At 39.3% G+C, this 27,602-nt stretch overlaps 1 protein-coding gene across 6 annotated transcripts; it reads left to right on the forward strand.

Moving 5' to 3' along the window:
* LOC135259826 (cytoplasmic dynein 1 light intermediate chain 1-like) lies at positions 1 to 20,502 on the forward strand. 6 transcript variants are annotated; one of them, XM_064344621.1, is made up of 16 exons: positions 1 to 184; positions 332 to 405; positions 1,501 to 1,617; positions 1,737 to 1,967; positions 3,675 to 3,844; positions 4,294 to 4,387; positions 4,691 to 4,826; positions 5,330 to 5,441; positions 6,412 to 6,471; positions 6,794 to 6,838; positions 7,189 to 7,309; positions 7,551 to 7,679; positions 7,980 to 8,009; positions 8,602 to 8,734; positions 10,644 to 10,766; positions 20,363 to 20,502. In XM_064344621.1, coding segments are annotated over exons 1-16 (1,680 nt in total). In that variant the 5' UTR covers positions 1 to 80; the 3' UTR covers positions 20,364 to 20,502. The 6 variants fall into 6 exon arrangements, with proteins under 6 accessions (XP_064200691.1, XP_064200713.1, XP_064200731.1 ...); XM_064344643.1 differs by having other exon boundaries at positions 7,189 to 7,279; XM_064344661.1 differs by lacking the exon at positions 332 to 405 and having other exon boundaries at positions 2 to 184.
* The last annotated feature ends 7,100 nt before the right edge of the window (positions 20,503 to 27,602 follow it).

Raw genomic sequence — 27,602 nt, forward strand, 5'->3', positions numbered from 1 at the left:
CCCCACCCGAGTTCAACGCAACCTGCGTGACATCCGGGTATCTCTTTTGGTGTCTATGGTGTGTCACCAAGTCTGGGAAGATGGCTTTGGTGGGGCGGAGTGCATTGACATCCACCAACTCAAATGTAAATAATACCTCTTTGGAGGTCCAAACCGGCGAGGATGATGATGGCCAGAATTTATGGTGAGCAAATGGGTTGCACGGTTATCGAAGTGCCATACCAATTTGAATGGGCTAGCGCTCACCACGCTTTGCTAATGATGAATCAGTTGCTTTGAATGGCTGTGATTCGTATGGTTTGTTAGCTAGCTGATGATATTTCACGCACAGGTCTTCGATTTTGAGTGAAGTATCAACGCACTCACGGTCAAAATTACCAACTGGGAAAAATGTCCTTGTCATGGGTGAGTTTTATTTTCCCCATATGCAAGCAGAATGGTTGTGTTGGTTGCCCAATCCTGAGTGTTGCTAGCTAGTACCTAAGTTAAACCAAATCACACTACCATGGCATAAATAACGCCCAGTGCATTGGCTAATTTACGCGCGACTTGGCTGGGAGTGTCTCGTATCATGTTGCATCCTGTAGCGTTGATGGATGCTCGGGCTCCTAATTTGTAATTTAGTTTGCTCGCTATCGCTTTATGGTAGTTGTCTTTAATAAGACACTCGTCCAGCACGTTAAATTCAGACTAGTCAATTTAAACAACTGAAAAAAAACCTGCCACGATGTGAAAGTTTTTCTGACACATTGAAGTCACAACGTTGTATATAGCTAGAGGGGTGTGTTCACTGCGCTTTCCCCCAACCAGACATTTCAAAAAATGTATTTTACTTACCCACTAGCTAGCTATTATCAACTGCGAATCCCGAAATAACTACACTAAGCGCAGCTAATCAGTGTAGTCACTGTATTACTAACACATTCTTAATTTTAGGCTAACTTTAGGCTACAGTTGATTAGCTAAGTGTGTTAGCTAACTGACGGAAGCTATGTTATGCCAACAGAATAAACCTGATTGTTTTTTATGGACTAAGTTAACGTTAGCAGTATTAATTTGGCATCAAGCTAACAACATTCTGGACAGATGTGACGGCGAAGTAGCTAAATCTATCCTTTGCAGCACTTTCGCACTATTTTTTTTTTACAGTCTCTGCTTTCGACACAAGCAATCGGAAGCGCTGTCCTAAAATTTCTTATTTATATCGTGAAGTACCATAGTTGGAAAAGGGCTAAATGCAGTAACTGCATTTAGATCAAACTTACTATTTAGTAGGCGCCATCATAGCGCGGGGTGCATAACACCATATAGGGTTGACTAGGAATATCATTTAAATGATGTTTTCTTTGGAATGGCCCATTTTAATGATGTGACGACATATTAGCTAAGTAGTGCTATCCAGTTCTCCTTATGAGGTAGTTCACGACTTCGGATACTTGTAACTTGTGTAGCCACAATCAACTGTGTAAACGTTACACCTGTCCGCTCTTCGGTTTGTAGGTGAAAATGGGGCTGGTAAAACCACTTTGGTTGCCAAACTTCAGGGAATAGAAGAATACATGAAAGGGAGGGGACTGGAGTACCTGTATTTCAGTGTCGACGACGATGAAATTGACGGTAGGTGTAAACGTAGCAGAGAGAGGTCTCGTGTGGACTTCTTTCAGGATCCGTTTCTGTTTTGTTTCATAAAAGTAATGTATAATTTTTTTTTTTTTTTTTGTCATTTCTGGGCACAGACCATGGCAGGTGTAGTGCCTGGATTTTGGATGGTGACCTGTATCACAAAGGCCTCCAGAAATTTGCAGTGTCTCCAGACAACCTGGCAGACACCATTGTACTGCTGGTGGTGGACATGTCAAGGCCCTGGACTGCTCTGGATTCCCTGCAGAAGTGGGTCAGTGTCATCCGAGAGTATATTGACAAAATGAGGATTTCTCCGGAGGAAATGAGGGAAATGGAACAAAAATGTAAGTGAGACTACCCCACTCTTAAAGGGAAAACATCCTATTCTGTTATATGCATAACAACGCATTATTGTGCACATGTAGGCTACTTTTTGTATTAAACAGGAATTATTGCCAATTATGTCATAGGATGCTAACACCCAGAGACCATACCATATTGTTTGTAGGTCACAAAAATATAGTTGACGTTTTCCTTTATCTGTACAGTGGCATGTGTACTCACGTGCCACTCGCATGCCTGTTCTGCTGAAACAAGAATATTACATGACTTGGAGCCAAAGCTGGCAGACCCAGTACAGCAGGATTGCTCTTTCATTGCATTACCCTCAGCCAGATTGAGATGGTATGGTGGGCCTCATCTGCAGTCCTAGCCTCCACATTAATTTTGTTTGGTCTGTGTGGGTTTATGTAATGAGTGTTGGCGATGTTCTCCTTTCTCCTTTTCATGTTAATTCCCTCAGTTGTGTAGATGCAGAAAGAAGCAGCGTAGCTACCCAGCATGCCAACTCCGCCCACAATTCGCCTGTAAGTCGACAGCTCACAAGTCCAGCTGCAGTAACTCTCGCAGCCTGAGATGGCAGGAGCAATCACAACAGATGCCCAGTGCCTAACCTAAACAATAACCGGCCGTAGTCCATATCTGTAGCGAAAAAGTAATATAGATTCCACACATTATAAGTGATGAACCTGCATGTGTTTATTTAAAGCTAACATTTTATAGAAAAGGTTTGAGGAAAACAAATGAGCAGGGACTTGCATGTTCAGTTGGATTCACATCAGGTGAATGACTTGAACAGTCAAGAATTTTTCTGTTTTTGGCTTTGGTGCTTTAGCCGTATGTTTGGGATTATTGTCTTGCTGTAGGATAAAGCACCACTAAATGAGTCTGGAGGCATTTCCTTGAACTTGAGCAGAAGCAATGTTTCTGTATACCTCATAATTAATTCTGCTACTGCTATCAGCTGTTACATCATCAGTGAATACAAGTGAGCCAGTACTTGTGGCAGCCATAAATGCCCAAACCATTGCAACCTCACCACCATGTTTCACAGATGAGGGGAAGTGCTTTGGATCTTGGACAGTTCCTTTTGGCCTCCACACTTTCCTCTTGCTGTCACTCTGATACAAGTTAATCTTGGTCTCATCTGTCCACAAGACCTTTTTTCCAGAACTGCAGGCTTATTTAGGTACTTCTTAGCAAACTGTAACCTGGTAATCCTGTTTTTGTGGTTAACTAGTGGTTTGCATCTTGCACTGTAGCCTCTGTAGTTCTGTTAGTAAAGACTTCTGCAGACAGTAGTCTCTGAAAACTCCTTGAAAACTCCTGAAGAGTGTTTCTAATTTGTCAGACAGGTGTTTGGGGGTTTTTATTCATCGTGGTGAGAATGCTTCAGTCATCAACTGGTCTTTTCTTACGTAGATGTTAATGTGAGCTCCTTAGTGTGCAAGACTGTAATCGTGCAAGCTGAATGTGTTCACATGGACGCTATTTGTTGGCTAGCTACGAGTATACCATATGACCAATGAAAAAGGGGAAAAAATGCACATATAAGGAGAAATTGCTGGTAAACATGTGATCAATAATGGAAAATGTGTGGATGCAGATCCCAGCTCTGAATTGCAAATGTTGTGGGCTGCTTCCCCAGCCAGACATGATGTACTGCTCCTAGACAACTCAGATTCTTCTTCACTGTCTTTCCGTTTTTACAGTGGTTAGACAGTTCCAGGAGTACACAGAACCCGGGAGTTCCCTCAGCATATCCCCCCAGAGGAGGAACCCCAAAGCTGCTTATACGGATGAAGAGGGCATAGCGCTTCCCCTTGGGGAGAACACCCTCACTCACAACCTGGGTATACCAATGGTGGTGGTATGCACCAAGGTAGGAGGTATACTGGATACCAGTAAACCACAAATCACATTCTAGATTTGGAGCATTGAAAACAGTGCAGAATGCATTCTGCAAGACTCTCCTGAATAGCTTTGCGGTGGAGGATTATTGTATTGTGCCTGTAGTTAATGTTTATTTCTTCTTCAGAGATCCATTTATTCCATTGCTTTACTACAGGGCCCCTTCAATTATCCACCACATGATTAAATGGCTCCACTGAATCATATGAACGAGGCAGTTCCCTTATTTATCAGTAATTGTACAATCAATAAATAAATAAGATTTTTTGTTGTTTAAAAACAATAAAACTGCGTACAGAAAAAGATAGAGGAGGTCTGATATGTTTGGCACTGGTAGCACTGATGTTCCCTGGTGTTCGTTATTGTAACTGCCACATCATACAGTGATTTTTTCTTTCTTCATTCTTCATTCTTCTATAGTGTGATGCTATCAGTGGCCTGGAGAGAGAACATGACTACGGAGACGAGCACTTTGACTTCATTCAGTCGCACATTCGCCGATTCTGCTTGCAGTGTATCCTCTAAATGTGTGTACTGGGGAATATCATCACATTTTCTGGCCTTGAGCCTGTTGAGCCTTTATGGATTGGATGGAATTTGTCACTTGCACTTCTTTCTTTTGTCAAGAGTAGGTGTGCAGACACCTATCTTTCATGCACACAAAAATGGGTGATGGGTGAGTGCTGTGTGCTGTTGGCTGGTGAGACGTTTTGTAAAAAACCAATGCACACACAGTTCACTTAGTGGGAGGGAGAGAGGATAGGGTTAGGGTAAGGTATTTGTTCCAACACTGTTCTTCTTGACACTACTTATGCAGATGGGGCAGCCCTGCTATACACTTCAATGAAGGAGAATAAAAATCTAGATTTATTATATAAATACCTTGTCCATAGGTTATATGGTTTCCCTTTCAGCTTGCCTGCTCAAGTGGTAGAAAAAGATGCAGTGTTTATGTAAGTAGGACATGCTTTTTTTCTCCCCTTCAACTGTAGATATTTTGATCTGTAGCCTACTACTTAGCAAGCGGTAAATAAATTAGATAAGTTGGCTAGATAGCTACCATTATCATTTTTATATTACTTCAGCAAATAGCTGTTTTATGAGTAAATATGTAAAAAAACAGAATGAGACATTAGTCGGTACAAATGTTAAAGCACGATAAAGCTGTAAGGCTTAGGTGAGTTATTGGTAAGCATGCGTTGGTACAAAAAAATGAATGAATGATCAAGCTGTAACATTTGTTATTGATAAGCAAGCATCGGTACAGAAATTATCAAGTTTCCAGGATGGTAAAAACATCTTTCGCTCTCTTCATCCCAACACTGGGACAGTGAGCACTCCTTATTGTTGAGCCCTGACAGTCTAACATGTTTTAAGTCCAAGTACTGTCACACTGTTCTCACTTGAAGCCACCGTCATATCACGCATTGCTCTAGTTGTGCTTTTTTATTTGCAGTCCATCAGGGTGGGACAATGAAAAAAAGATTGCAATCCTGCATGAAAACTTTCAAACAGTTAAAATGGAAGACTGCTTTGAAGACGTGATCATAAAGCCACCAGGGAGGAAGGTAACAGGGTTTCATTTGTTTCCCATATTTCTCCTCCCTCACTGTCACCATGCTATTCTGTAGCTTGCTAACTCAGCCAACCAAATCCACTTACCTGGGTCTGAGCAGATCATCGCCTGACTCACCATGGAGTATGGAGGAAGGACAAGAGCTTGCCAAGCCCTGGGAATGCCTTGCTTCTATGGGGCTAATGTTGGTGCATGGGGAATAGGAGTAATGTTTAATCAAAACTGAGCATGAGCCCGTCTGATAATCCTTATTTTAGCAGGGTAGTCACACAGACAGTCCATGCTACATACTTGCTGCACAACAAACAGAACACAGAGCTGACATGCTTATGAATATGCACTTATATAAACCCTTTTACTGTTTATTCGTGTAGAAATAAGTTCCTAACACTATACCACTCAATCAAACAATCATATCTTGACCACACGATGTTAGTCTCAGTAAGTAAAGTATAATTATGGAAATCCTAGTTGCAATAAAGTAAATGACTATGACCCTCTTTTGTACATATCAAACATGTTGAAAAATGGTATAGTTATCATAATCATTATGACAATATTTAGTTCATAATAATTTTGGTTACAAACTTGCACACACTGTCAGGGTATATTGGCGCCTGATCATGGTAGCTTCAATCTTTGTTATAAATGACGCTTTATATTCTCATATTTGTTAACGTCAAGGAATAATTCATATTTTCTAACAATATGAAGTAAATGAGAGACCAAAAGGAATGAAGCATTGTTTGAATCAATTCAATTTTATTTGTATAGCGCTTTTTACAGAGAACTGTCACAATGACACTTTACAGAGTAGCAAGAATCACAACGGAATGACCTTGTATTTTATTGAATCATCAACTAGAATTGTTAATTTATTAATGCCGTCCAGTATGTTCCTGTATACAGTTGGGTACATTTAATTTTACAGGTCTGACCTTTGGATACATTTTTCCCCTCAGTTTGTACATGAAAAGGAAATTGTGGCAGAAGATGATCAAGTGTTTCTTGTAAAATTGCAGGTAAGAAATGTATCCAGACTGTGTGTCTGAACTCCAGTTTAATATCAGCTAAATATCTGGCATCAACACACCTGTGCATTATGTAAATGACAGCGTGGGCGAGAGCCAGCGGGTAAACCAGGATGCCAGATGGAAGCGCTGCTATCTTTTGTTGGTCTCAAGCCATAGATTCTTGTTGCCTTTGTATTATTTTGATTATAGGTACGTTTGTTCTTTCAAATTAGCATGCACACGGCTGCACTTTATTTTTTATGCTCTGTAGATTGCCCTGCATATGGGTTTCTACCAGGTAATAATGCTAATGTGCTGAATTTTATTTCAGTCCCTCATGGCAAAACAACCCCCAGTATCAGCTGGACGGCCTGTGGTCAGTATGGTTTGCTTTCCCGCCTTTCAAGACTTTACTCTCTCTGGATAGCTTGAAGTAAATGCCATGTAGAAGACCCATGCAACCCACAGTATCACCCACTGTATAATCGTATCATTTTTCTGTTCTCACTTGTTTAAAATAAGGATGAGAGAGCAGTAAGTCTATTGTATTGTTAATTCATATATGAAATGATACAGGAAACAAGTTGTGTAAGTCGCTCTGGATAAGAGTGTCTGCTAAATGCCTGTAATGTAATGTAATGAAACAAACGTATCCTACAGCCTGCTGGACACATTGTATTGCAGTTTTTGTAAGGTAAACTCCATTTAAGCCCTTGTTTGAAACAGGATGTTTCCAACCGAGGACCCAGCAGTTCCCCACGAACAACCAACCGCTCAGCTCAGGGGAACGTGGCCAGCGTCATTCCCATGCAATCAGGTACCAAGAAGATAGATCCCAACGTGAAAGGTGTGTGTACTTGCTTGTACCTGCACACAGCTTGTGCATGTCTGCCCCTCTTCCTGTGTTCTTCCCTTCCGAGCCCTAGGAAGCAGGGGCCCACCACGGTGACCTTGCACCTTTTTTTCGGGGTGGCTATCTTTTGAGCTTTCAGAGAATCGCACTTGCATGTCTCCCCCTACGGAGTCCTGACAGAAGACCCGCGGTGCTTTCTGAAAGCTGAGGAAAGTGTCTGTTTTGGTGCGGGCAGGTGGACAGACAAGCGAGGGCGTCCTGGCCAACTTCTTCAACAGTCTGCTGAGCAAGAAGACAGGGTCTCCAGGGTCCGGCAGCAGCTCAGCAGGAGGAGGAAACACGCCTGGAACGACCAAGAAATCAGGTACTGGGTTCAATAGGACAGCCACTCTGAAAATTGGGAGATGTGTGTGCTTTATAGATCTGTTGCTTGGAGCAATATGGTAATGAACTAATATCAGGGAAGTGTATAACGATTGTAAACAAGGCATTAGGCTCATTGAATATTGGATGATGATTAGCATCTTTTATGTTAACTGTAGTAATTTGTAAGATATTTTTTTCCTCTGAATTTTTTCTTTTTACATGTCATATACTTTAATACAAGGTCTAAATGAAATGGTTTCTTTTGACATGTTGGCCCCACCCCTTTCCCTTCCCTTAGTTTGTCCCCAGAACTCTGACTGCAGAGATGGTAATTACCAAGAAAATGTAGAAGTGAAGACTAGTTGTATATTCTCACCATGTAAAAGGCCATGATTTTCTTAATCTTTGTTTCTAACATGAATCCTTTGGGCATGTGCATATGTATACACATATATGTCTGTGTGCACACTCATCTTTCCACAGTCAGTGAGTCATCAGTATTTGTTGTCTTTGTCTATTAATGGTGTTCTCCACTTCCTGTGTGTGTCAGTTACAGGATGCTGGCCACGCTAAGGTCGGTGTTGCTGTAACATTTCACTTGTATTCTCCTTTTTTTTGTTTATTTTTTTTCTGTGGGGGTGGGGGGGTGGGTTGCATCATTTCAGGCATGAGCAACCATTTTTCAGTCTTTTATGAATCATAGACTTGCTTTGTATTGTTTTACCCTTTTTTGAAACGTTTCCTTTTGGCTGCAGTAAGTTTGTCGCCTTGCTGCTTTTAAAATATTATTCTCCATGTCTATGCATCTTGTTTGCTGAAAGTGAAATTTCCTGGATGTTTTTACTTCTGTGTGTATTTTTTGCAGCTTGACTATTGACTATTGAAGTTATAACTAATAGTGTGGCATTCTTTCTTTGTAGGCACAAAGCGCAGCTTGACAGACGTGCAGGCCGAACTGGACTGGATCTCTAACAAATCTGAATTTAATGATGCCTCTCCAACCCCCCCACCAACACCTCCAGCTGAGTGGGAGGAGTCCCGAGGAGAGCCAAGGTCCGCTCCCCACACTTCCTCTCCCACTTGAGCCTGCCCCCTTTTCTTTTTTTCCCAATTTGTTCTTCAGGTGCACCAGATGCAGATTGTGGAGTGGAAGAGAAAACTAAGCCTACATGTCGGAAATAATGGAAATGAATGCAATGGGAGGGAGGCGGGAAGCCTAACCCACACAAAGGCACTATGGGAGATGGAGTGCTTGGATGCATGGGATACCTGCTGGCCTTTTTTTGGTGTTTGTTTTGATTGTTTCTATGAAAGGTAGTGGGTGGACACCCACAAGTGCAGTAGTTACTGGCAAAGGGCTTTTGTCTTTATGTTGAAGTGCTTGGGCTTGAATGAGCAGCCCTCTTATTAGCATAATGGATCCACCCCTAAACCCTTAATAGACTGGTGTTACATCATAGCTTCGCTATGCTTGGAAATGCATGTTTCCATGGTAAAAGTCAGAAAATAAAACTAGCCTGAAATAAAATCTACTGGAAAAAATAGGGGTATTTAACCTGTGCTGTTTTTCATTACAGTTATTTTCCTTGATGGAGGAAAAGGATGTCATTTTAATGAAGACTGGTCTTTAGAGGGCAATGATAGATGCACAATGACATTTTCCTACTAGGCCCTGGGAAACATGTTAATGAGCACTGTGATGATGATGATAATAGTATTAAAACAACTATAACAATACAGGTCTAAAGAAACATTTCAAATGCATCTTCTTTGCGTTTAATGCGCATATCCAAGATTCTGTATTGGAGAATTACTGACAAATGCACTACATGTCAACAGATTTATTTTGTGGCTAATCGCACTACCTAATGCATTGAACTGAGGTTGACTGTAGTGACGGAATCACCGCTAAAGAAAATGGATCGTTTCATCTGAAGAATGTAAAGGCACAAACTTGTTAATGATTGGTCCTGTTATCATAGATACTGTAGTGATGTTTCTGTGTATCAGGTCTGTAATCATTCAATAAAGCTGTATTTATTTTGAGTTTACGGTATGCTTCTCTTGACCAGCAGGGAGCGTCACAGAATGCGATATTGAACTCCTCATGCAGAAACTATGTAAAGAGCGTATAAAATGCTAACTTCACATGAAGTTTTTTTCTGTTGCTAGAGTTAACCGCTTACGTGTTTAGTCGAGAGTATTCCGAATGATTTAGAATTGTCTCACTTTGACGAAAACGGACTCCATTGAGCCTGACAATGCCCCGTCTCCTACTTTGCCTCGATCCTTTGTTCGACCGACCCCCTGCCTGTTGTACGCATCTAGATATACAGGAACGGATGTACGTCGGAAGTTTGTTGTTGAAACACCCTGCTTCTGTTTTTGCGGAAGCTGGAGCGGGCACAAGGCAACTTTTATATTTGTTCAAGTTTTAATGTTGACTTAACGGGGGATTTCAAACCGAACCAAACGTAAGCAATTTAAACGCACTACGTAGTTAGCCAGCTCAGTGATTTTGTTCTGGAGTGAATAGCCACAGGTAACTACTTTTCTTTATGCTTTTTGAGGTTTAGCGCAAATAATACAGCTGTTTTCTTTGTTTCCAAATAAAGTTAACGTTACTGCATGGACATGGATTTCCAGTCAAACCGATGTAACAATTATTTACGAACCATGTAGACTAGTAATTTAGGCCTATTCGTTTGTCAGATCTATGTCTCAGGAACAAGTTTTGTTGCTGCCTCGATTATTTCAGTTCGTGTGTTTCGGCGCGGACAGTTTCATTTTCACATTCACTGTTGCTTCTAGCTCGAACTGGCGTGTTACTGCTCTTCTTTGTAACTGGCTAATCGATTGAAAACAAATATAATTTAACTAGTTATTCATTTCACGGTTACAGTGTTGTTATACCTAAATTAAAACTAAGGTTATGTGATAATTTTTTTAATCATTATTTCAGATCACTATGGCTCCAACAGACCCAGTGTATAATCCGACAACTACGCAGGAAACAACGTCTACAACATTTTTCAAAAGGGACCATTTGGATGTGTTCCGATTTTTTATTAAAGTGGCTGAAGTGGTAAGTGCCATTCAAACATCTCCCAAAATGTTCAGTGAAACAATCGAGTGCCAAGTTCTGCCAACTCTCCCTGGTGAACAGTGAGCATGCTTAACGCTTAGCGTTAATGCAGTTAGCCTACGGTATCTACGTTACAATCGCACCAGTGAAGTTAATATTAGTCTACATTAATAAAACTTTAGTAGGTTTTGTATACATGAAAATTTACATAAATTCCCTTTTGCGAGGGGAAATCAAATATTTAGAAACCATGCATATTGCCAGCATGGAGCTGCTTTGGAGTTCAGCGTGGCCACGGTCGTCATACCTGAAACTAGTTATTACCGTATGCCGTTGAAGTTGAATAGATTTTATCTTAAGATAATTTATGGTTTATAGAGACACGGAAGACTTCCTTGACTTAATTCCACTTAAAATCACTGAAAGTTTTTGCCTTTATTCAGACTCGATGCCTTTAACTTTTGGCATTTTTTCATAACGTTCATCTCATGTTAGGCTAATTGACAAGCTTGTTTCTCTGGTATAGCACCGTTGCTGTATTCCCGAGCAACGTATTTAACCCTTTAAGATGTAAAATCACTAATGATCAGGATATTCTTAACTGAACATTCTGATGCTGGTGTAACAATCACTGGTAATTGAAAGCAGTGGAGTTCCAGAACACTGACTTTGAAAAACATTCCAAAAAAATCTCCTTTTCAAAGGGTTAAACTTCTATTGCTTCAGAAACTATTGAGCTATATAACATATTGCTATGTAAATTGTAAGCAATTTTTAAGCGCCTTTGATAAACAAACCATGTTGTTTCAGTTGAGATTACGGGCACCTTTCCTTTATAACTTTTTTTCAGTTCTTATTATACTGAAGTTGTGGGGAAAGGTTTAAAACACGTGAATGAATGAATGACCCTTAACATGATGTCCTGTGCCCTCCGTCTCATTGGGCTATTGTGTTCCGTTCTGTGGGAACGGCGTTGTGCTACCTCCACTTAGTTCCCTCCCTCGTTTGATGCCATGTGTTATTGTTGGCCAATCCAACATGCCATGCAGAGTAAATTAATCTCCACATTGAGGAGATAGACCAGGTATTCATAACAGAAAACAGGATAGTTTAATTTCACAAGTTGCTGAGGAAAACACAAGTATGTTTTAAGGTTTTTGCACATGCAAAGGTATTGTTTTATTTTGTGCTATTAAAGGTATGTTTACATACATTCACCCTGGGTGGAGAGATCATGGCTCCTATATTGATTGGGTGAGGAGCATTATTGTTAAAAGATGACTTTTGACTCCTAGGCTCTGTCTGAATGGAAGAGACATTTATAAGTATCACTTATTCACTCTGAAACCGTTTTTCTTCATTCCAAAAATCCTGTTCTTACAGTCACGTTTTGATTGTCATACAGTGATATAAACTGTAGTGATAGCCTACTATTACCAGTTTTAAGATCAGTGCTATAATTTATTTCTGAATCAGATCTTCCTTGTTTCAAACATGTTCATTTCTCCAATTCTCATCCATGATTATCATGTCCTTTAATTCTGAAACTGAGCTGTTCACAGACAGACACGTAGCTGATCACATGACCTCGACCTCTCTGTCCTACCAGCGTGAAGGTCATTGTAATCCTATAAAGTCCTCAAATGCACTGGATTATTTCAGTGGAATTACAACTGATTGGTCTTTAATGATAAATCAGCTTCCACAGATTGTTAAAATTCTCAACTTTCTTTTCTTATTGATACTCATTTCTTTTTTTTTTTCAGTGAAATTTCAATGAATTTGTTATAAGTGGGTCACCATTTGTCACTGCTTCATGTTTTGTGTATTTAACATGGTTTTGCAGTTGTGGACCAGTTGAGCAGGTTCTTTATCTGTGGTGTGTGTATACTAAACACCTACTGCCTGTGAAATGAGGTCTATACTCAATTATTGCATCTCAGTGATGAAGACTTATAGATTCCTTCCTTTTCCTTTGAATATGTTATTTTTGCAAGCAGTGGTGACATACTAAAGTAATCACTTCATTTTGGCTTCCTCAGTTCTGTTCTTTTTTTAGTTTAAAGCTTCTATTTTAGTGGCCAAACAAAGAATAAGTTGTTACTACGGTAATTAAAAGGGCCATTATTTAATTCAATCAATAAAATAGTTTGTACTGTACACTTTCTGTCAGTAGGCATTTTATCTTATACATAAAGCAATGGGTAATTTCATTTAGGGATTCTAGTCTCTCTGGCAAAATAAAGTCAGATTTGATGATGATATGCACTGCTACCAGAATTACCATATATTGTACTTCTTTCAGCGTGGTTTTGAGTTCAACAATATGTGCCTTCAGGAACTGTTTTGTTGGGACGAAGAAGTGGCGCACATTTTTCGCTCTGAATCGCTTAATTCAACAACAGATATGTTTGTCTCCTCAGTCAAAGGAGTCCATTTTATACTGACTTAGCAGTTTGATCACATAATGGCATCTTTTTATAATCATGGACTTTGAGAGTTGGTGCTGTTCCTGTGTTTTTGTGTGTGGCCTGCAAACCATTATAGTGGTTCTCTGAACAGAGCAATGTGCTGAAGTGGCACCTTTCTGAATTTTGGTGGCTGGATTCTGACATGCAGATGGGGGGGAGGGGGGTTCACAGAACTTTCAGGTGCACTTCATAGGAGGAGCACAGGAAAACACACAAGTAGGTCAAAATGTTGGTCAAAAGGATGTTAATATTATTTCCAACGACAGGAATTTGGGATGGAAATGTTCAAACACCATAGGGTGGGATTTTGTTTGGTAGTGATGTCTGAGAATTTAGCTTTTATTTATTTATTTATTTATTTGTTTGTTTGTTTGTTTGTTGAGTTTTTTTTCTTACAAGGAAACTGTTTTTACGTTTCATCTCCTCTGGATTGCCTTATGATTTGAGACCCCAGGGAAGTAAAAGTCATATTAGAAGAAATTATCTTGAAGTAAAAAAAAAAAAAAAAAAAAAAAGGCTACCAGTATTTTTGTAGCCCACATTTTAAAGGCACCTATTATTACATAAAACAGTGGAAAAGTTGTTGTGGATGTACTTGGCATTTATCAGTCTACCCCCGGAGGGCATGATGTATGCTTTAGGCTACATGTCCAAATAAACAGCTAAGCCTCTTTTCCAAGGAAATCCAATACTCATTTTGGGCTACGAAGGCCTAATCTGTCAGAAGAAATGCCCGAGGTGCCAACTTCAACAAATAGCGTTCTGTTTTATGAAAAGTGGTCATTCTGGAGAAAGCCTGCTGTCTTGGCTTAACATGTAGGCCTACATGGCAGTTCCATTAATTGGTGTATTATTTGGTGGATTAGTGTTAAGAAATTTGAGAATTGCCACTTATGGGCTGACCTTTTTTTTTTGTTGAAGGACTCTGGGTTTTATTGCATTTCCCCTGCCATTAATTAGGATAACGGTTGGAGAATGATTAATGGTTGTCATTCAGTATGGTAGAGTTTTTCCCCTCCACGTCAGTAGCTTCACAACGGCATCTATGCGGCATATCAAGATAAAGGTTTAAGTTACCTCAAAGAAGTCCAGTTTATCTAAACTTCTTATTTGGAAGTAGAATTAGTTTTAGCTGAAATTAGAAGTTAAAGTAAATAAGTAAGATCCAGGTGGAATGAAATATAATTATCCTTTAAGAAGATGTAAACATCGCAGGCATTAAAATAAGTCTGAAATCATGAGCACGTTTTATGCTTATAGTTGAAAATAAAAACTGGGCCAAAAAAATGTAGGCCTACTATTTTGATATGAAAATCAAAAGCATACCCGCCCTGAATGATGTAACATCTGGGGCTTTCCACTCCTTATCAAACAACAGGAATCTTTATGGTGAAGCACTAAAACCTGAGTCTTAGCTGCTTTGTGCCTCCATAATTGCCTGCAGTTCAGATGGATGTACTCTTTTATTCAAAGCTAGGAGCAACAGCAGAGGCTTTGAATGCTTTTTTTGCCATTCCTATATGAGTCTAATCTAGTCTAAAATTGTGTAACCCTATCATCTCCACTAGTAGTACTTAATAGAAGCAGAGGGAGAGGGTGAAAGATTACACATACTCTGCTTTCCCAATGAACCCAGATCACTTGATCATCATGATATCTTAATTGGAGTCAGGTGTTAACAATGGTATCTTCTCTCTGAAAACGTCATTTTCTGCCAAATGCTACACTTAATCAAAGAGACTTGAACCATGGAGGGGAAGAAGGGGAACCGACATGTTTAACTTTTATTGCTGTTATGTGGGTATCACTGAAGACTGAGTTGACTGTTGAAATCCATAAAACCCAATGTTCCTGGAGACTAATGGGTGATACAGGAAGTTGTTTTTATGGTCACTGACTTTGTCAACAGGACCTAATGTCTGTACAGAAACTAAGGAAACATCGACATGAATCAGTGCTGTATTAAAGAAAATGAGAAAACATGCATATATACTGTGGTGTGTGTGTGTGTGTTTATATATATGATAGATAGATCAGTTGTCTGAGGCAAAACATTAGTGACTGTTTTAATAACCTGTGTCAGTTGGATTCTATGCTGTTTGTGATAACCTGACATGACACTTGGCTTTATGACAGAAAGCACCGTGCCATTGCAAATAAATGCATGTAAAATGTTGCCGTGTAAAGCTGTGATCTTTAACCCTGACCAGAGATCTATAACCCAATTAAGTCTTCCATACTGTCATAAATATGTAAATCACATGAGTCTGAAATAGACAGGAGAAGCTGATAACCACTGGCAATGAGTCTGGTCACTTGGGGGTGGGGGTTGGGCTGGCCCTGGGAAGCTGTAGTGTATGCTGGTTCATTGTTGCTCAGTCCTTATTTGAGCAGGTAAAGCAGGTGATTACACAGTTGATAACTTGGTACCAACAGTCTTCAGAATGGGGAAAATTATTAACTAACTTTCAAATGAAAATGCTGTACGAGGATAGGCTGCCTGTCTGTTCCTACTCAGAGAATAGGCTCATTTTTAGTGAATAGAATAGAGAGAGAAAAGATTAGATAATCTTTCCTGGCCCCTTAAGTTAAAGCTAAACCACTTTTACTGAAAATATTTTCTAAGAGCTTTTTGAAGTGATTAGCAGCTGTCCCTTTTTAGCTGAACTGGATGATTTAGGCTTCGGTACCTAGGAACCTGGCAGCTGTACTGCCTGCAGTGCTCTATCACCCTGATTGAGTGCTCAGATGTATCTGTGCTGAAGGTGTAAACAGATGCGTAGGCCTGGGAAAATCCCTGGTTCTTCCATTCCCAGACCAAACCTGTTTTTCCCCTATGCTGTAGTACACAGAGCAGTGCACGGTACACTCTGCTTGCTCAATCACACTGTCTCGGATGCATATAATACAGTAAAACAAAGGAAAATAGGCAGTATTCCTATTGGCTACAGCCAGTTGGCTGGCCTTCTCTTCTAGTGTTTCTCGCTGTGGAAAGTATTTACTGATTGAGCTCCTCTGTCAGTCAGTGAGCGGGTCATTGAAAGGGTTAAACGGAACGTTGTTGGTTCTTCCAAAAATAGAAATGCAGAAAACTGCCACTGGTCAGTATCACAGTTTAACCTTCAATCTCACTGGTCAGCCCCTCAGAATGGCCGCTACTCGGACTGCTTACTTCCTCATAGTGAGTCGACCATATTCTTGATAAAACCAGGAGCACCTTCCCTGCACTAGTCTAACAGAAGTGCTTCTGTTGACGGTTTATCGCGGCACTCTGTTTCTTGTTTCCGGGGCAGGTTGTGGTATTTTCATTCCAGTGAGTCTTTCCGCTGAGCAAGAGTGTTGCCGTCATGATCTGATGTTCATTAGAACACAGTCTAAATAGTACAGAAAATGAGCCTGGGGTTAAAGTGGGTGGGTTACAGAATATGTGATGTGTTTGATGTAGGCTGACTGTCTGACTTTTCAACATGTTTACGTGCACCCTTGTTCATCTACACTTGTGCGGTTCTGTCTGAGGACTAGACATAAACGCAAGGAAACTATCTGTCTGGATGTATAAATTTGTCAAAAACGAGGCCATAACATGAGCGAGAAGCTAACTTCCCCCTAGTTTCGTTTTCACTTTACTTCACTGAGCTGATAAAGCCTCACATATTAAATTAGGCCTAAGTTTTGTTTTTAATTAAACAGCCTTATGTGGCTTTTAAAGGCTTCAGTGTTTTTGTTTTGTGAAAATTTATTTCACATTAAATGTTAAAAAAAATATAGACTAGTACCATAAATGGTGAGCAAAAAACAAAAAATGTGCATTTAGTTGTAAGTATTCTGAATTTTATGCTGATTTTGATTTAGTTTGGGGTTCCAAAGACCACATTTGCCAGTGAATCTCTCTGGAGTCAGTACAGCTCACTTTCTCGTTTGGCAGAAAAATCGTAAGTGCTTGCAGGACTTCTTTATAAAACTGGTTTCTCTGCATTTTGTTTGAAACTAACGAGGACGTGATTGCAACCTTGGTCTATCAGAAATCACACATTTTTGTGTGAGTTGCTCCCATTTAGGAAAACGAATGGGGCGCCACATTTTTACAGCCATTGAGTAATTTACATTACATTGTCTTTGCTGTTGACACCAGGAATTCCTTCAGTAAATACACCTGACTGTATGAAATGAAGCTTTGTAAAGTGAGTGGACAGGGGTGTCGGCTAAGAAAAGGAACGAAAATGTGCGGTGTTGCCAGTGGCTCGAGAGGAGGCCCATCCTGACCACTCTCGGCCTTTTTTAAAATTCAGCTAAAATCCCGAAAGGGTGGGATGTTTGTATTTTCCTGTAATTAAGGAAGTAAAGAAATTAAGGATGTTCACTGTGTGCTGAGATGCTGTGCTATTTCCTCAGCCGTTGGCTGCTCTTGTTCATGGACCGTCTTCCAGCCCTGGTTGACATCTTGCCCCCTTCAGTGTTGTTGCTCCCTAACGTAGGGCAAAGTTTGTATGTATATTAGAGTAGAACATGTTTTTGTAAAAGGGGCAATGTGCACAAAATAAGAGGGAGAGATCTTTTTAAACTTAGTTACTGTGTTGAGTTGCTTTCTTTTATGCATGTCTACAGAAAAGTCAGTTAACAGGCTGGCTTTGGGCCCGTGAACATAGGCTGTACTTCCTAGCTTTCAAGACAGGGTGGGAGCCGGATGTAGCATGCTGTGCATGCCACAATAGTTTTATTAGCCCTTTACATGGTCATCGGGTCTGAGTCAGGAAGCCTTCGCTGTTCCTCCAGATCCCAAAGAAAATCTTTATATTTTTATTTGAAGAGTGTGTGTTACTGCAACCATAGTGGAGTTAGCTCAGTCAAAATCAGAGCATTGACTTCTAAAGAGGCCAGTGGAGCGAGGTAGTGTAAAACATGCCAGCCCTGTTTGAGAGTTCTTGCTGGATGTGTTGGGGACCCTAAATTCTGTTTAGCGTGAAGAATTACCATGATAAATTGACCACCTGTAGGTGCACCAGCAGTATTTATTGACCATGCGTGTCCCTGACAAGACTCAGCCATATGGTCATGGTTAGAATGCAAAGACACAGATGGTTTTTTTGAAGTGCCATTATTGCTGTAGGCTACAAGCTGTTAGTAGATCCCTGAAGCACTTTGTATAGCATATGCATACAACTGTATCAATGAGCAGTATTCCTTGGCGCTTGCTATTTGTTAGAGAATTTGCATGGTATGAAGTTCTGATAGTTCTGAAAATCTGTGAGATGTCATCCATAAGTCTGCACCATCCCTTTTACCGTGTTGATTTTAAAGCATTAGTTTTGAAGTGGTTACTTTTGATCCTGACATATATTTTAATTGCCAACTAAACGGAATTCAACACACTGGATATTATTAAAAATAAAAAAAGTTATTTCAGCCAGAAGTGCACAAAAATTGAATTTTCCATTTAGTCGCCAGTTTTGGTTTATATATTATGCTCACACATTTTTTGTACAATGACCAGCTTTAAATAGAAGTAGCAATGTCACAGTCAGTGTGGTGGTTAATTAGCCTAGATAGGGCCATGGTCTGGATGAGTAGTGTATACGGCTCTTATGGCTCTTGGTGTGTATTTCACTGCTGAAGCCATCAAACAGAGGTAGATCTGGTGCCATGAAAGATGTAGCTACTTGCCTATTCTGCACATAAGAAAATGTATTGTTTACAGTGGTGTGTGGCTCACCTGACGTGGAAAATCCAAATCCTAAACCTGCTGCAATGGTGGATTATGCTTGGGACCATTACGAGGATTGTTGAGTCTCTTCCCTTTGAATCAAAATGGCCTACACAGACAAAGAGCTGAATTAAATTTTCATGTGGGCAGAATAGATAAGTACGGTAGCTCAATTCTACAAGTTGAAACGGAATTAGTTTTGCTTTTAATTTTGGCAAATAAATTTCAACTTTCACATTCATTTTCACTTTCAAATAAGAGGTATAGATAAACTGGACTTGTTTGAGCTTAATTGAACCCGTATCTTGATATGTCCTATAGACATTGGTTTGAAGTTCCTGAAATGGAGGGGGGGAAAAAACCCCAAAAAACTTGACAGTGAAGCAAGCGCTTAAAATACTATCCGAACCAACAGGAATGATAGACCTAGGTTGAATATATTAGTAATTTTCCTGTAAGCTGTCACTCGGTATGCATGGCTGTATGTGTTTTTAACAACTCCTTTTTAAAAACCATCCAGTCTCGCCAGTTTGTGTCTCAAACTGTGTAAAAACAACACGGCTCATAACATTTTGTCATTGTGAAGATAATTCATTATAATGTAAGACCATTCATCAGTATGCAGTGTGGTTGCTTGACAGTCATTGTATTGAACTGAGTGTTAAAAAATGTGCTGCAATATTAAAAGAATGTCCTGTAAGATCAAATGAACCCCGCCTAGAACTCATGTGTATTTATTTCAAACAAAACTCCCCCACACTCTACCCTACATGTTCCAGCCTGCAGTATTTGCTGAAGATTTTGATGGTGATAATGTGCCTTGCGACTTCCTCTTACTCAGTTCCTCAAATTGCATCGCAAGTGCTGAATTGTGTTTTGACTTAATCCCAACTGTATCTAAACCTGCCAATTTCACAATAATAATAATTTTGTCAAAATCACAATTTGAGAATTTATTCAACATCTCAATTCAATTACAAGACATCACTTTAAGTGTGTTCGAGGTATCTTTTGGTGTGCGGAGCCTTCTTGTTCTTAGATTATATCCTGAAAGGCTGCCTATAATTATATGAAACATAACTCATAACTGTAGTCCAATGTGGTGGTCTTTTTCCCATATGGGTTAATTTAATATTTCATTCCCCCTGTAAACAATACAATACTCTTTTCAGTCCCCAAGGAACTGAGGTTTGAATTTTATTTATTTATTTTTGTGGTACTGTAGTTGTGTGCATACTTTCATCACATTAAAAAATGCTCTCCTGGTGTTATTCTTGTGCCCTTTCGTGCTGCTACAACCACGCAAAAACATTCAACAAAACGCATTAAACCGAGCTCTCGTAGAGGTCTCACACTGCCACCCGGTGGACACACTGTGCATTATGCATCACAGGCTTCCTGACATGCTTGTGTGATCTTCACAGATCCTGTCTTTCCTGGCCTTTGTCTTGGAGGAGGTGGTGATCAGTTGCGTATCCTGTTCGCCGCTCTACTTCTTTGAGTTTGTTAGCTGCACAGCCTTCCTATTCACCGCCCTGCTGCTCATCCTCCTCTCCACCGTCCTGCATCAGAAAGTGGGCATCGACTGCTGGCCAGCTGTGGTGAGTCCATTATAAACATTAGAGTGAGTGTGCTAGTGAGGATGAAGATCGTAAGCATAGGTTTCAAGACTATAAGAGAGATACTTGAATGATAACGTGAAAATTATGAATGCAGAATGAAGCAGGAAATAATGACCAGAACTTAAAAAATAAGTAAACTAAAAACAGAAAAACATTTCTGCTGGTTTCCCCGAGGGTAACCATGTCCCAGTATGATGAACAGAGCCAGAATTGTGCCACTGAGCTGTACTTCATATTCCCTATCCTTGTGAATTCTTATAAAGGAATATGCTGTGCATTCCTTCTTTCTGCAGGACTTTTGTTACACAGGTGGCATTGGCCTTTTCTTCCTTATCTCCGCCATCGTCTTTGCGTCAGATAATGGAGGAACCTCCGTGGAGAAGGCGGCAGTGGTATGCCATCTTCATAATTTATTTCTTTCCTCTGCTTTTTTCCCTTATTGCATCACGTTTTCATTTGTCAAATTATTAATGGATTCCAGCAGGACTAGATTTTTCTTTTCTTTTTTTTTGTTTGGACATGTTATGTACATGGCAGGTAGAATGTTGTATTCATGCATATCATTTATGCAACTGAGAAAATTCTTAACCGTATTTATTTTCTTTTAGGCTTTTGGCTTCCTTGCAACCATAGCCTTTGCTGTGGACATTTGCAGATTTTTAATGACTAAAGGTCTGCCATTTAAGAAGAGCAACCCAGCACCTGGCGAGGTTCAGCCTGAGCACCCAGAGGAAGAAAAACTCAGGTCCAATGGAACAGAATAAGTCAGGAACACACTGCCTCCCTCTGACTGATCCATGCCATTACTTTGAGACTAGAAAATAATTTATCTTCACCAAGGTTCTTCTCGAGTTATCCTGAGAGCCAAAATGAAGATGGTCGCCACCCCTTTTCTGGTATCCATTTGGTTTCAGCTTAAAACATAAGTTTGGTATAATTGAGTCCAACTTTGTTCCTATTGGTCACTGGAGCAACAGATATGACTTCACATATTTTTTAGGACAATGGTGAAGGTACTATGGCATGTTTTTAAAAAATATAATATTTGTATGAAATGCAGTTAGCAATGTTTTAACCAAAGGTAAGTGGTTTTCATGGTTTAGCTGTTTGTTTTGTTGGGAGGAATAGTTTGGCCATTTACAAAATCTGAAATTAATTTGATGCTGACTGACATGTGGTTTTAATTGCAGTGAACACTTTGCAGAAACTTGGCACAGTGTGTGCAGATTAGGAAGAAGGGCAAGTGGTCTTAGCTCAAATTTCATGCTCAAATCATGTTTGTTTTGAAGAGCCTGCGGTGTTCTTTGCATGCTTCATTCAGATCTATCTGAGATGAATATATGTGGGGAAACGGCAATAAACAGAAAGAGAACTTTAATTATTATTTTTAAAATTATTATTACGACTCGTATTGTTTGCCCCTCGTAAGATTGTGTTAAAGCTAATATACTATAATATACCATACTGGTGATTTATGAAGAGTAACAATTTTAATGTGCCTTAAATCAGAATTTTTAAATCACTAATGCCATTTATTTATTATGAATACATTTGAAATACGGTATCAAAATGAACTCTGTTGCAAACATGTTTTGAATTCTTCATAGTAATGTGTCACTTTTTTTACAGTTCCAAGACCTACTTTTTAGTGTTTTTATATAACAACAAATTAACATTCCAGTGATCCACATCTACATAGCATTCTTATGGCTATCATTAACAGAGGGAACATATAGCTTCCTTTGCATAAAATCATTTGTGTATATTTTCTACAAAGGCCACCATGTTTATTCATAAATAATGTTTGTATATGTCTAAACATATCTGGGAAATATTGGCTCCTTCAGATTTTATTAAAATTTTTACTTTTAAATTGTTGTCAGCCTATTTCATACAATGTGTGGCAACAAATAGATAATCTGAATAGTGAATGCTAGCTTATATCCCACACTTAAACTGCACTGGTATTTATGACAATGGTCATATATTAAAACCTATAAAGGTAGAAGGTTACCATTATGTGTATTTACATTTTTTATTGCCTGTTTCAAGACGGCTAGTATGTTTTCTGTCTGTTACTGTTGTCCATCAACTGAAACATAATTTATTTATTTCAAGATAAAAGCCCCTTGATGTTTACCATCTAGTTTTTTGTGAGAGTCCTGCAACGCTGCATAAAACACATTTATACTTCTTCCTTGCACAAAATAACTGAAATGAAGAAAAACAAAAAATAAACGCCAGAACAGAGACGCTCCTCCTGATGGAATGTCAGTTAATGATTAATTTTATATACCAGTCAGCAATAACAGTCTGTCATAAGTTTCCAGGAACATTTTTAATTGCGCAATTAACACATTTCATAGTAGTTGGCCCAGCCTGTTTTCATGCCTGAATAGAGAGATTCCTCATACCTGGCGGTTGATTTTTGTGACTTGAGAACCTTGTAAATTTCATACACTTTAGAATCTGGTACCAGTGCAGTTGGCATGTGCGGTTGAGGGATGGATGAAGTTGTTTGTACATCTACATTAACAGTGACGTGTTTGAAAGTGACAACCTAGAAAAAATAAACACACACACAAATTATTGTAAATGAAAATGATGTCCACAATGGTGGCCAACAGAATGATGTAGGAGCTTTTAAAGTACTAGTTTATTACTAACTTGAATGTTAGAATGCTGAAGTCTTACTGGGGTTAAGCAGCTAATGGGAACATACTTGTGCTGGCCTCATAGAATGTGGCATGTGTATATAAATTAGTTTTCTCATAGTGGTAAATTATTGATTTTAAAAAATGCATTGTCACTTAAGAAACGTTATATGAAACTGTAATATCCCAAAATAATTTGTGCTAAAAGGCAATCATTAAAATCCTTTTTTTTTTTGTTTTTGTTCTGAGGGATTGGGGAGTTACTTTATATGTTAGTGTAGCATTCATTTTTGTGTCCAAACTTATTCTAGGTCCAAGATCCTAGGAAGATTTAGTGTCAACATACAGTACCCCTTTATTTTTATATCTGAAGTGTCCAGACATTGCTTTATTGAAAACATTGCCCTGCCATGCATTGTAAATTTTTATGGTATTGACATTTCTGCATACTATATGACAGCATAACTTCATTATGTAATTGCATAGGTCTTCTGATTATTTTTACTGTGTATAATGCCTTGAAATGTGATGGACTGCAATCAGAAGTGCCTATTACCATAGTGCTGACCGACACAGGTATCTAGAACATTTGCCCAAGGGTTTTGTTGTTGTCTTCAGTCATCACAGAGTAAATACCCTTGAGTTTGAAGATATTCTTGGTCTGGGGTATTCATTTCTGACTGCAGGACCAGCTGGCCCACCCATGGATTAAACTGTTTCTTTATTAGCTTTGTGGCCAGAGACATTACTTTGTTTGATATTACATTCTGTAGTTAATATCGACAATGATTTTCCTAGAATGGTTAACTTAATTTACATCACTTAATTGTTTCTGACTTGTCTGAGTCTGCTCGTGTTTAAAGTAAAGTGCCTGCACACTTCAATGAGTAGAAATATACACTGGGTCTGGCTCTGCTCATAAATATTCATGAATACACAGGCATACAAAGTCTTCACTGGAACTCTAGCACAGAACAGATGTGAATCATGTATCAACTATGTCAGCAGTCGTGAATATACTGCTTCCGTAGTGTCCATCAGCGTCTGTTTGAGGGTTTATGGCAGGTTCACAGATCTTATTCATGTGTAGATCAGCTGGAATGGGAGTCACAGTGAGTTGCACACTCATGCATGACCTGACCTGACCTGGCCTGTCCGTGCAGATTAGAATAATGGTGGTCGGGACCTTACTGGGATTAGATGTCTGATGCAATGTAAACTGGAACCATTCTTATAAATATGTGGCCCCATGCTTAAAATATCTATTTTTATGTAATGCACACTGTAACACTGCTATATCAAGGTCAGTGGTGTAAATTTGCATTTGATCGTTAATCTTTTGATCCATGTGCGTTTAACGTCATTCTAACAATAAAATGATGAGTTTACTGCCTGCTGTGGTGTTAATGAAAGACTGAACCTCCTGCTCAATTCTCCCTATCTCAGCCTGGGTATACTCATCACAGAAGACTAATTATTTATCTTTCCTTGCTCAGAAAGCAAATTCTATTAAAGACTCCTTTATCTTTCTGACCAAGTAAATGGATTTTTTTTTTCTAGATTTATCCAGATTTTCTTGAATTTTACAACTGTAGAAACACAATTGTATGCTATCTACACACACGTCTATGATTATCTGCAAAATACTATACACTTGCTTAATTTCCAGTAGACAACTGTTTCAATGACCAAAACTGGCCAGTAGGTGGCACATGCAAAACATAATACAGGATTGTGGAGATTATCATCTGTTTACGTATATCACTACTGTGCATCGCCCTGGATAAGTGATTGCTCTGCCAAGTGATTGTAATGTAAATTTAATATCCAGTGCTTGTATTTACGTAATAGTTATTTGAGTGTAATAAGCAGTGTAATACAGATCCGCAAATGTAGTATATGTAATGTATGGATGAAAAAAATCACGAACCTGCATTTCTGCCGTGAAATGGCAGTCACAAGGATAAACATGCCATCCATCCCAATTTATAATTGTGCAGCTGCTACAAAGTGTCTGTGCCATATGCTAGTGTTCATTTAATTATAATTACATTCTTACTTTAATGCAGTGCGAATTCCAATTAAACATATGACAACCATGTAAACATTAACATATCTATTGTCTGCTGTGTAAACCTTTGAAATTGAGATTGCAACAGAAACGAATTACCTCCCTTTGGCTAGTGGTTACACTTTCCTGTTTACTCTATTATACTACAGCCCAGTGTTTCCTGTGGAATTGATCTCTTGGTGTGGTGGTGGGTGTCCGAAGGGGGGGGGGGAGGGGGGGGTGTTGTAGCAAAGGCAAAAAAGTTTAGGTTTTTTTAATATCTAAATCTATCTTATAGCTCTGACGAGCTCTTGATACAAGGAATAACAGTTTGCAAGAGCTAAAGGGTAGTTTTAGATGTACTTTAAAACCATAGAAGGTTTGTTAACCCTTGTATTGTTTGTAAATATTGAAGCAAAATAGGCCTGTATTTTGGGTTAAGGTGGGGTGAGAACAATTAAAATAGCACATTGTCCATCTAGAAGGTCTGTCTTCAAGAATAGAGGACTATATAACCAAAATTGATACTCAAGAAAAGTTACATATTGCACTTTAAAAGGGACACTTCTGCTAAATTAAATTACCATGACAAAATAGTACTTAGGATGTTTTATCTTTTTATTTAACAATATAATTTGAGCTGGGTCCACATTCAAAGCCCTCTCTCTCTGTCTCAATGACAGAGTTTACCTGCATTGTCCATGCAAAAAAAAGGAAAAAGTGAGAAAAATGGCTTTAAAGATTCTGTTGCATTCCAATTCTACAGAGAAGCATAATACAAAAATTTCCTAACTAACTTAGATGCTTGATTAATGTATTTTTTATTAGCTAGTTTTATCTGTATTCATTTCTGGACACTGAAGCAGCTTGTGAGACTGCTCCTCTCGTTATAATCATAATCGTCATTTCTCGCTGTTCTGGTTTTGAAGTAGCTGAATCACTCAAACATTTTAAATGCCCTAAAATATATATATATATATATGTCTCGCTGTTTTGGCGATTTGCCAACAACTTGCGGCCGCGACATCTGACGGTCTTCTCCAGGTCACCATTTTAATCAGATGTATTGTACCATTATAACAGTAGCTCTAAATTAAAAAAAAAAAAGTAGGCACGTAGCCTGCGTAGTTCAGCTAGAACAGGTTCCGCTTCGGCTCAAACAAACACTGTTTATTTTCAGATAACGTTACATATTTGTTTTATACTTGTCCGATCAGACAACTGCATGAGGTATTCCACTTGCCCGAACAGAGTTAGGATCCGACAGTTGTCATCACCGAATCGTAGTTAACGCCAGTGCTTCAGATGGGCAGGAACTGTCGGGACTTGTATACGAGTACCGACTCTTCTTTTGATTACCAACATTAATTTATTTCAAACAGTATGTATTTTGAGGAGTAGGTACCGGCACTTATTTGGTCCAATTAAAACACTGGTTAACACTATGGTATTTTTGTAATATTTGAAGCGTCGCTACCTAACTTTTCCTTGTCTTTCGGTAGTTGAAGAAAAAAAAGTGACGCTTTGACAGACCGTGCGACATTAGCGCGCTGCAAGCAAGCGGCCAAAACCAGACTTCGTTTTTGAAGCTCATTTCCTGGTGTTGTAGTTCCTGGTTGCTCACTAGCGCCACTACGGATGGCTCCAGTATAGGTGTTTTCATATCCGGTTTCCATGTAAGTCTACGGTACAAATGCGATCAAAATACAAAGTCAATAATTTTTTCTCACAAGAACAAATAATCATAATAGGTGTATTTTATTCGTCTTATGACTGTCCATGGGTCGATTTCATGATTTATTGCGTTATTTGGGCACAGTGCCAATATTTGTTCTGGACCAATGAGGTACAGTTTGCGTCACTTCCAGATTACTGCGGAGGACTGAGCTACAGTAGGGGCTACAATCTGTGGTCACTGGGGTGGGAGGTGGCGTTGACATTGCGGCTCCGACCACGGTCCACCTGTGCGAAGTCAGAAAATGCAGGCATCCCATTTTGTAGTGGTTTCATTATAGCGTGTGCTATTTACAGCTGCACTAGGCGACCATAAAATAATCCTCCTCTGAAGTTTTGCGGTAGCCGAGTCATTTTTACTATTTCCTTTAGCCCACTTAACCAAATAATTAGTTGGCAGAAAGCGTAATCAGCTAACGCTTATTTGCCATATGTGGTAGTCCAGTAGCCTATGCTACAGTTCGCAACTTCGGCTACCAAGCCATTTGACTAGCTAGCTAACCCTAACCGGCAAATATTCCATCTGTCAAACGTGTTTGACGGCTTGTCAGTCGTGTAGGCCTACATTCCGTAAATGTCTACCTGGGCTATGCTGCACGAATGT

The sequence above is a fragment of the Anguilla rostrata genome, chromosome 1 (assembly GCF_018555375.3).
Source record: "Anguilla rostrata isolate EN2019 chromosome 1, ASM1855537v3, whole genome shotgun sequence".
In the NCBI taxonomy this organism is placed as follows: domain Eukaryota; kingdom Metazoa; phylum Chordata; class Actinopteri; order Anguilliformes; family Anguillidae; genus Anguilla; species Anguilla rostrata.

What these genes read in the sequence shown, in the direction of transcription:
- LOC135259826 (XM_064344621.1), top strand. Translation starts at nt 81, where the DNA reads ATGGCTTTGGTGGGGCGGAGTGCATTGACATCCACCAACTCAAATGTA. An exon ending in TCGCCGATTCTGCTTGCAGT is followed by an intron (nt 4,388 to 4,690) that starts GTATCCTCTAAA and finishes CTACTTATGCAG; the next exon opens with ATGGGGCAGCCCTGCTATAC. An exon ending in GAACTCTGACTGCAGAGATG is followed by an intron (nt 8,010 to 8,601) that starts GTAATTACCAAG and finishes CTTTCTTTGTAG; the next exon opens with GCACAAAGCGCAGCTTGACA.